This window comes from Habropoda laboriosa, unplaced genomic scaffold (assembly GCF_001263275.1).
Source record: "Habropoda laboriosa isolate 0110345459 unplaced genomic scaffold, ASM126327v1 scaffold210, whole genome shotgun sequence".
Classification (NCBI taxonomy): domain Eukaryota; kingdom Metazoa; phylum Arthropoda; class Insecta; order Hymenoptera; family Apidae; genus Habropoda; species Habropoda laboriosa.
In genome coordinates, this window is record NW_017100373.1 from 357024 (window position 1) to 368062 (window position 11039).

The 11039-nt window shown below is 39.8% G+C and overlaps 2 protein-coding genes across 2 annotated transcripts in view; both read right to left on the bottom strand.

Annotated features, from left to right (window-relative positions):
* Positions 1–3841: 3841 nt before the first annotated feature.
* LOC108574981 (protein stoned-B) lies at positions 3842–9022 on the bottom strand. Its single transcript, XM_017937666.1, is given in 11 exon segments — positions 3842–4358; positions 4625–4798; positions 4800–5137; positions 5238–5352; positions 5463–5631; positions 5726–5960; positions 6043–6537; positions 6612–6810; positions 7037–7205; positions 7295–8297; positions 8365–9022. Coding segments are annotated over 11 exon segments (3636 nt in total). The 5' UTR covers positions 8947–9022; the 3' UTR covers positions 3842–4201.
* Positions 8981–11039, bottom strand: part of LOC108574982 (protein stoned-A) — a 7135-nt gene continuing 5076 nt past the window's right edge. The window contains exon 3 of the mRNA XM_017937667.1: positions 8981–11039. This exon is cut by the window's right edge and continues 24 nt beyond it. Within this exon, the coding sequence (XP_017793156.1) occupies positions 9069–11039 (1971 nt within the window). The 3' untranslated portion in view covers positions 8981–9068.

The window sequence follows — 11039 nt, forward strand, 5'->3', positions numbered from 1 at the left end:
ATGCCTTCACGTATAAGTATGTACATAGGTAGTTATAGGCAGTTATCAAAGTATGAATTAGGTGTTAATGGAAGATGTTTGGAGAGGAATTCTTAACAAAAGCATTTTCAACTCTTCCCTATGAAATTCGGAAACGTTATTAAAAGGAAAAAGATTAAATGAAGTTGACATGTATGAGATTTCGATTTGATAAATCGAAAATCGGCATATGACCTTTATCGAAAAATCGCCTTATCGTTAACCCAATTTCGTCCCTTAAACAATGTTATATATTATTTATTGATACATAGAATTTATCAATAATACCATCAGCTAACAGTGTTACACTTGTTTTTGTCTATTTCCTCAACGGGTTGCCATTTTCTCGTCTTTCGTTTGCGAAATTATAATACATACATATTTATGTAAAGAAGAGCATCCAGCTCTTCTTCATCGTCTCCTGTCTCTCTTTTGTCACTTTGTATACATCGCATTGATTACTATTAGATCACAATTACAGATCATACATACATGTATAATTACACATTATGACATTACATACACGTGTTCCTATATATACATATATAGATTAGATACATATATATATATAAGATTAGAGAAGTACTCCATCTCGATTCTTCCAGGGAATGTTTCGACACTCTTGGTCATCCTTTGCTTGTCATACTTCGAGGCTCGATGCCGTCAGAAATGGTTAAATCATACGTCAACAATCGAAACAGAACGTTATATTCTCTCTCCCTCTCTCTCTCTCTCTCTCTCTTACAGTCACTTCCATTCTTCTTCTATACTACGCATTTCACGTGCTTTTTTTCAAGATTAAAGTTCGTGCACTCAACACTAAGCATTTAAAGGAATCTCAATTAAGCCGCGGACCTACACATCAACGGGGATACTAAAATAGTCATGCACTCGTGTCTTCACAGCTATTCGAAATGCTGGAGATACTGTCTTTTATGAATCGTCGATAATACTTCTATCTTCATTCTTCGTTGATACTGCAGGTTAATGCAAGCGGTAGACATTGAACTACGCTTTATTTGGCCGGCTAACAATCAGAAGAAATGATTACGAACAAAGTGCGCAATGTATTGAATGTCATTATGTATCTGTTTAACCGAAATACCTAGAAAAACTGTAGTTTATAGAATCTTGTAAAAAATTTACTTTTCGACGTTTCATAAAAAGCTCAACAGAGGGAATTATCGATCGATCATGGCGCGCAAAAGTGGCGCACGGAAATATACGTATTTAAGGGGTTTCTGTTCTTTCATTGCTCGTTTCGTACAAGAGCGGACGTTTTTCTTAAGTTCTACTAATTGTCGATTGTAGCACGACTCGTTAATTGTATCTTTACAGACTCTCTTCACCTGTACAGAACATTTTGTTTCATTTTTTTTCTCGTTTAGTAATCATTATAAGAACAACAACGATGCTACTAAATTTTTCTTTTACAATTAATTGTTACAGATTTGAGTTAACAGGATTATATCTAAAGTCTACGTATTTTAATAATTATATGCATATAAACTAATAAGTTCAGGTTGAGATGGTGACAGTTCTAGGAGCAACGACAAATGAAGATCATATAGGTCCGAGTGAAATCTACTTTATCAACGTCTTTCTTGCTCCAGTGACATTACTTTGAAGAACATACTCCAAACGTAATTATACATTCAAAAATTTTAAAATACAAGAGATTAATTTCTTTTGGATTGGCATCTGTAATGAGATTTGTTCTCTGACATTAATGGACAATTATTGCTTTAGACTGAACTGAAGTACTCTCTGATCCGTATCTTCCATAATTATGGTCGATGAATTGATCATCGTTCAACAAATTAGAATGATGAAGGTTAATGGATCTTGCTATTGTACAAGGTATAAAAATTTGACTTTTATCTCTCGTAACGTTCTATCAATTTCTCATATATTATAGGACGACTTTTCTTAATTTATAGGTTAATAAATTCGAATAAAATAAAGTAATTATTGTGTTCTATTGGGAAATTAAATTAGAATCATAACCTCCTCTTACTAGCAACAGATTTAATGCTTTTCCTATCTGTCTTTCTTACTTTCATACATTCGTTCATTTGTCTCATTGTCAGTCACACTGGTCAAACATCGATAGGCTTGTCAACATCACACATAACCTCTAATTTAAATACCTTCACTAAGTATCTATACATGCATCGTGTGTTTAAATAAATCTTTCCCTTTAGATATACAAACGTTGTCATGGATGTCGCACGATCGCGCAATATTACACGTAGTTGAGATCACGAGCTGGAAACGTCATGTCCCGAGTTAAACTTTTCGCAAAATTTTCTCGGGATCCATTTAATGGTACCAACGCAAACAGACCGTCACGTCGCTGGTTGAAAAGCTTTGCACTGTTTCAAAATACGGAATGTAATTTTCGTATAATGCAGTCTTTTTTTAGTTTTTAGTTACTTTTATATCCTATTACAGGAAGTATTCACTGGCACGATTAAACGATGTTAGCTGATACGATACATAGGATTGTTCGACTGAATATATTTTCAGGAGTATGCAAATAGAAAGAACAAATTTGTAATTAAAAGAAAATGTACATTCGCATTGACACGGATCAGAGTGACAGTCTGTAACCGACAGTATTAATTAATAGCTCTAACTGTCTATAAGTTACTTGGCATGTCGGCTGACATTTCTACACGTCGTTGGATTAATTACTAACCTATATAGACTTAGCGTAACGTATGACCGGTGATTCGACACCTGACTTTGTCATACGATTTTCTTACAAGGTAAGGACTAGAATAGACTCTCCTGGTCTCCTTTGCAGGATGACAAAATTTCCAACGAAAACTTCAAAAAACTGAAACTTATACGGCTAAATCTTCATTCTCTTTACGTAGAATTATTTAAACGATTTTGCATCGTTTATCTTACCTATAGATAAATATATTTTTTAATTTTTTTACATATTCTTAGGAAATTTACGCGGAAATTCTTTAATCGACCCAATTATTCAAACCCCCGAAAAAATCCATTGATTGACTCGACAAAGAAATCTCGAGAACAGAAACTTACGACTAGGACTTGGATATATCGATCTGCAAAGCGTTTGAACGTATTCTCGCAGCATGATTCGCGTACAAGAATGAAATATTATTAAGGACTAGATAAATTGCAGTCTCCCATGCTCACGTTAATATTATGCACACAATGCATCCGTTCTTTGCCTCACAAAATTGTCGATACCTTTTTTCTTTTTTATTATCATTTACTTACGTTGCTATTAACAGACGATTAATCTCAATAAACTACCTTTCAAAAACGACTAGATAACATTTGATATAGTTCATCTGCAAGCTCAAACGATAAGATATGCGGTGCACGTTCCCTCGAGTTATAACGAGTCTCTTAATTAATAACTATTGTCCTCCGGTCATCGTGTTGTTGCGATAGAAGTATTAATTAAGATAGATTCAAGTCATAACATTCATTATTCACTGCGTAGTTTGTAGTTCAGAACAACCTCAACTTCTCCTTTAACCTATCAATTTTTCTTAGTACAGAGACAATTTTATTTCTATATTTTTATATCAGTAATTAACGTAAGAATGTTAAATGTAAGAAAGCTTGAAGAATGTGAAATGAACGTAAAAATAAATAATGTATTTATCGTAAACAGTGAATATGTTCAAAATTGAAGATATTCTTTATCCAATTGTCGAATAATGTAAACATGGATCTGTGTCTGAAACACACGGCTGCCAGGGCAAAGCCTTTCACCGCGAAATGCGCGTATTACTACTTAGCAAGCTAAACCGAACGTAAAATCAGTATTGTCCTCCCTTAAAAATTACTCCTCTCATACATACATCTCGTTTAAACTGCTATGCGTTACGTGAACACGCGGCGACACCGGCGTTTCGCGACTCGTGGTGGTCGAACTCGAAGCGGTAACACACGAACGATTATGCTAATCGTGTAATACTCATGTGCGTTCGAAATTACCGAAAAAATCTCCTCTTTCAATCATTCGCAATATTATTCATTAATAGAACGTTATGCTTCAGCTACGAGTCGTGAAACGTTAGGTGTTCAGTCACAGGCATCATTTTCTTTCTGTATACACCTTATCATTAACAAGTAGCGACCCTCCTTAGTTTTATACGTGTTTACCGTTACCTTACGCATCACCGACTGGCAATTATTCGGAGGAATCCGAATCAGAGTCTGCATCAGCGTCAGCGTCTGAGGCTTCCACTTGTGTCGTGGTTTCTGGCGTCGTTTCCGGAATCTTTCTGGTGAACGTTGCCGATACGTACGCCCCTGGGCCTTCACCTTGCGTATGCTCGATCCCGACTCTAGTCGAGGAATGACACAAAATGTTATCGTCTCTGTTACATAAGTAGAATGTTTGGAGTTTTTGTTCGAGACTTTTGAACACGCAAAGTATGTTTCTCTAATAAAATATTTCACCGTTTTGTCACTACTGCAGTTAGCTTAAGCATTATACTGATACTGGTTAAATAAAACATCTATCGGTGTATTTTTTGGGAAAATATCTTTTTAGAGGCTCATACAAAAAATTCAGTCTTAAAATTACAATGTTTATGAAGGTATAAAATACCTGTACTCGTGTCGTGACAAATTTCTGACATATTTCTCTGGTGGAGTGTCGCTGTCGCTGTTCTGGAAGCTGACGCTTCTCGCTGTTGTGTGAGACACTTGAGTGGCTGGCATAGTGAACTCTACGTAACAATATTCGGCTAGGTTCTCTGGGATCTGGTCGAAGGATGTTAGGGCACAATAAAATAACGATACCTTGGCCTTCCTTGGGTAACCTAGGTATCCTCCAAACGATAGCGCGATGCTGATGCTCATATTTAGCCTGCCCCGACGTCACTTCCATTAACTGTGGCTCCAAATTGTCCACTGCACCCAGGAATCTCTCTATACCTTTAATTTTTCCCGTTCTCCTGTGAGCAGATTTCACAGATCCGTACCTAAAGTGTTTCTCCACTCTGAACAGATAGATCCAACATTCGGGGATAGGGAAACGGATCATCACGTCTTCACAAGGCACTTGGCCGAGTTTCCTCGACGCAAATCCCGGCACAAGAATATCTGCCTTCAACTCTACCTATTAATATAATGAAAATTGGGGTCATAGTGGGTGGGCGTTGCTTAAGAGGCATAAGAATATCAAAAGCATTCCAAGCAAACTTCGAAAGCGATAGTACCTTGTTACCAGTAATGCACATTACAGCTTTAAGCTGAAGGGGAAGCTCCCTGTTTTTGGGTGGTCTTACACGGAACCTCATGAGCTCAATATAGCACGCATTTGGTGGCTTGAACCTTCAAACGGGTTAGTCAGGGGTTAATCGCAATTAGCTTTTCATTAGTACAGCTATAGTTAGAATTTTTTTTTAGGCAATTATGGGTTTTTTAAAAGGAAGAGAGCGTACTTAATGGTTCTGGATTTTTCGTATTGATCCTGTTGAACGCAGGAGTGGAACTCGACGTTCTCCAGACGGATCCATTCTTCAGTTACCACAGGAATAATGTCGTGTCTGCCCACAACTTCTTTTCCTTGTCTCCACATGTCGTTTATTCCTAACTCGACATCAGGCATCCCTGCAGTCATTGAAATAATTTTGTCAATTCCAATTGAAATTCCAATTTATATTTCATAAACACTAATGATTTTGAAGTGTCGGTGAATTTTTACCGGAAAGGAAGCCCAAGAAGAACAATCGAACGCGCGCTATCTGCTTCTCCACTGCACCCTGCGCACTTTGCTCGACATAGAGCTCGTCTACGACTGTTATTTGCACCTCTTCCATTTTATAATTGAGTGCCCTCTCTCGAGATGCTGGCAGTCTGAAGAGAGCCTCTTCTATGGCACAGGAGAACTGCTTCATGTCCTCGAAGCATTGGGAACCAAATTTGAATAGTTGAGAAATCTATAAAACAGAATTCACAGTCATTAATATCTCTAAATTCTGTGTTAGTTCAAATATTAGTAATTAAGGGAAAAAACTGTACTTGTGGTGCATGTTCTACTGGAAGACCCAGCTTTTTCAAGTCACTTCCAAACTCTCTCACTCCTTGGTAATCACCCTGAATGGCATAAGCAGCAAACTGACTGAGCTTATTCGTCAACCTTTCCGCTTTTGTGACCTGACCAGGTCGAACTCCAGGTCGTTCCTTGTAAAAGATATATTGCAACTTCACAGTGAATATTTTTCCAAATTGATCAAATTGCTGAGCACCAATATCAGAAACAGAATAAGCTGGAACTAGAGGCAATTCTTGGAAGGGATCCTTGGTGTCCCTGCCATTAAATAGTTGAAGCACAGGATTGTCGCCTTGATAGACTAATTTGACAAAGATTTTCTTCCAGAATCTGTGACCAGTGATTTTCTTTTTATAAGGCTGACGTAGATGTAGATCCCAGCCATCTCCAGTGTATGTTACTCTTGGGAAATCTTCCAGAGGTTGACTGACATCCTCATCGAATAAGGGTGTTGGTGGAGTTTCCTGTCACCAAATTGAATATGAAGAAATAGTACCATCTTGTAATAAAGAGCAAATTATTCAATATAAAATAGTACCTGAGAATCTGTCCTGGTCATTTCACCTATTTGAACAGCTTCTGTAGTAGGAAGAGCATCTTCTGCAAACCCTGACTTATCAAAAGGATTGAATCTTGGGGAAGTGTCAATATATGCTGTATTTTGAGGACTCTTTGGTGGTGGAGCTAACACAGGCACTGTCCCTCCCTCTAATCCAGACTGATCATCTTCCTTTGGCCTTTGGAAATGAAATATATATTAACCAGTATACAAATTGTAAGACGGACTGTAACGCCGTACTGTCAAGCGAGCGCGTGCGCGGGGAACAAAAGACGAACGTGTCTTTCGTCGTGCGAAGCGTGGGTACGCGCGAGCTTGTAAAGACACCGAGAAGTATCTCATTAAAGTTAAACCTAACACAAATAAATATTAAGTAATTTAAAACTTGAATTATTAATTCTTACTTAATGAATACACTAAAGTCTGGACCCTCATCAGACTCAGCAGACTCAGCCCTCTTGATTGTTTGCTGTGGAGGTGGAGCAGTCATATTCAGGAAAGAATCAAATGCATCAGCCTCTCCAAATCCAGTCACTGCAGTCTCTGACCCAGTTGCAGAAGAGTCACCCCAAACTATTGTATAATAAAAAAAAACAAAAAAAAAAATAGAAAATTAAGGCTTGAATAAATTTCTTTTTACATTAAAACACAAATTTGTTTACCATCACTGGATGTATCCATAGCAGTAGGTCCACCACCAAAGGCGTCCAAAAACGGATCCCCTCCAGCAGAATCCTGTTCTCCAGCCTTGTCAAACTTGGAAGCAAAGATATCAAATGCATCCCCAGTGCTCTCAATGGCCTTTGTGGTGGCCGCAAAGTTATCTAACTGTTCTTCAGGCTTATACGCTTCACTGGTAGGAAATTCAACCCCAGGAATTGGACTTGCAGATCTTACTCTGCTAGTATCTTCCGTAGGTTCTCTAAAATCACCCAATAAATCAGACGAAAATGGACCACTAGGTTGAGCAGAAGGTACATCCATCTCTGTGGTGGTAAATAGAGGTTCTGCACTGACTGGTTGCATAGGAGTAGAACTTGAAAATGGTGTATCCTCTGTAGTTTCAAATGGTTCAGAGGTTGTATCAGCAACAGAAAAGAACGCAGTTTCTGTGGTAGTTGTAGACAATTGTTCAGCAGTGCTGGTTGAAAACAATTCAGTTGCTGTCGTCGATGGCTGCAGAATCTCTGAGTCAATTTGAGCTTCTGCAGAGAAGTCTAAGTCGATACCAGTCTTATCAAGTTCTGAACCAACAACTCCTGTGGTAGAAGTTATGGAAGGCCTCTTTTCACTGGTTACAGATGCAGTTTCAGGAAAGTCTGACTTATAAGCATCTTCATCCTCAGCAGGTGACACTTCCTGCTCAGTAATACTAACAAATGGATTATCCTGTCTTGTGGTACTTGTTAGAGCCACCCCTGTTACTAAACTGGTGGTGTCTCCAGTTGTCATAGAAGTGGAGAAGATAGTAGTGGTGGTTGTGTCTGTATTAGGTGCATCAAAAATGTCCATAATGTCTTGGTTCTTCGAAGGTGATTCGACGACCTTGCTGTCATCTGACATGAGGTCTGGAACGTTCGAGTCGATGTCTAGGAGATCCGCGAAGCTGTGCTCCGGAGTGGGTGACGGGGAGTGCAATAGAGTGGGACTGGGCGTTCTGGTTGCCTGTAATTAATACTTAAATCAGAAGCAATCCAACAGGATTAAAATGAGTACACATTTTTAAACGAACCTGTAGTCGATCCAAAAGGTGATTCGACGTGGCGTCCATTGCACCAGTGACAGAAAGAATCAAGTCTTTGGTATGCTTAGGAGGTGTAGGGGGTTGAGGCCTTGGAGGAGGAGGTCTAGACGGAACAGCCTTTCCATTTTTTACTGAAGCAGGGATTACAAGAGCTGGTGAGGATGGCGGAGCTGCAATATCGCCAAAAATCTCCTGAGAAGGCTGTGATGGTACCGCAGTGTCAAATAAATCTGCAGTCGACTCGCTACTTGTCGTCACGAATATATTCGTAGGCTCACTAGCGAATATGTTAGTTACAGTTGAATCTGTAGTGGTAGATTCAATGTCAGTGCTCGGCGGTGCACTGGCATCTGCAGCGAACGAAGCGAAAGGATTCGTCGAGTCGACGCTGACGGGCGCCTGATACGCTTGATCCCCGCCAAAACTAAGAAAAGGATTCTCTCCGCCCCCTGTCGTCTCTGTATCTGCAAAATCTTGTAGAAACGGATTGGACGTCTGGCCAGCCATCTTGTCGTTGGATTCTGTGCCGTAATCGTCCATCAGGAAAGGGTTTCCTCCTTTGGAATCCATCTTGATTAATTGACTAGCTTAAGATTAAGTTATATGAAAACTTTCAAATAGTAGAACTGCATAAAATATTAGCAGAGAGTCCTTAGAAGGGTAAGAAGATGATAGATAGGACAGTAGAGCCTCTATTTCTTCATTAATTCAGACTCCAGTAATTTTAGTTCCGTTTTTCCAGGCCCTAGAACGGCAAAACTGGTGTCAAAGGGATCCACGTCCTCAGGTATAGCGAAAGCTTCGTTCTGCAGTGGTGTTAGCACTTTTGCTTCAGGACCTTGATCATCTATGCACAAGAAGTCTGTGGACACTTTCTTCTCCTCTGCTCTTGGATCGAAGTCAAGATCCACTTCAGGAACTACTACAGGCTTCGCTATAGCAGTCAGAGCAATAGGAGCTGGTCTCACTGGTATTTCCCCTGGAATATTCTCTAACTCACTCTCCAAAATTTTCAACTCCGCTTTACCAGGTAGAATATCAGCTGCAATGGATGTATCGAAGGGATCAACGTAAGAGATCTCCTCCTCCTCTTTCTCTAGAACTTTTGACTCAATCCTCGGTGTCAATGGTTTTGCGTCCACCTCGATCCTCTCGTCTAATAAACTCTGTTGTACCTCTGGTTCCTTTGGTTGTTGTTGCTCTTTGAACTTCCTCAATACTGAATTCTGCAGCTCGTTGATCTTTAAATTATTCGGCCTGATAGTACTTGCAGTGAAGTCACTCTGTCTCCTTACTGGCTCTCCCTCAGCTCTAGGATCAAAGTCGTGGTCACTTAAGCTGTGAGGCAACTTGGTCTCCTGTTTCAGTAATTCTGATTCTATTAGCTTCAATTCTGTTTTTCCTGGAGCTACTTTTGCCACGAAACTCGTGTCAAATGGATCCACATCTATTTCTTCCTCCTCTATAGGCAACACTTCTTCGATAGACTTCTGAGAGTAATATGGAGTTAGTGGCTTCGAGGGCAATGTTTTCTCTTCCTCGCTGGTTGCCAATAAATCTGGTCGCTTTGAGGGTGTTGGTAGCTCGAAAGCAACTGCCTTCGTTGGTGCTAGCTCGAGCACTTCCGGTCGTGATGTTCTTCGACCAAGTTCACCAATCTCTACACCGCTCTCCGGCCTTTCTTCCTCTTCAAAGTCGACTTTGAAAGTTGGTTTAATTGGAGCTGCAATTGGAAGAGGAGGTCTGGGTGGTATATTCTGATTTTCAACGATCTCTGGCTGCTCGTCTTTTCTTGGATCAAAATCGTCGTCTTCTAAAGAATTTGAAGGATTGGGTCGTTCACCAAGCAGCTCCTTCTCGAGGAACTTCAATTCTCCTTTACCAGGTGGAATTTCCTTTACTTGTGAAACATCAAACGGATCAACGTAAGTGATTTCTTCAACTGGTGCTATAGGTTCCTCAACCAGTTGACTTAGATCTGTCGTAGACCCACCTAAGAGATCCCTCTTCAGCTGCAGACCGCTGCTTCTCGTTTCATTCTCTTCTTTCAGTAATCCTGTCTCGTAATCCCTGTTCAGTCCAGCTGGATCAGTTAAAGATATAGTAACCTCAGAAACTGGTAGTTCTTCAAGTTCTTTCTCTATGAATTTTAATTCTGTTTTGCCTGGAAGAATATTTTCAGCAAAGGTGGTGTCGAATGGATCCTCTTCATCGACGAAGGTAGCTGCCTCGAAACTAGCCTCTACTATAGCCTCAGTTTCAAAGTCTACAGTCTCTGGTTCCTTGGTGGCAAATGGGTCTTCAACTTCCTCAAGCTTCACTGCCTCGTTAGGTTCTGCGTCTATATCGAACTCTGCGTCGTCCAAATCTGGAATCTCCTCTAATATCTTATCTTTCACTACATTCAAGCTGTCTTTATCCTGCAGTATATCAAATTCAGAGATATCAAGATTTCCATTCGATGGTTTAGCATCCTCATCAGCGTTATCTTCTTGGTTCTTCTTGGAGTTAACTTGTCTGAGTAGATCAAGAGGAACCTTGGTCAGATCCACAGGAATATCAGGAATATCTGTGTCGTCGTCTAACAAAGTCTTCTCTACTTCAACAGGCTCTGCAACCACGCAGCTTTCTACCGGTTTTTCTGCTTCCTCAAAATTGTCCAA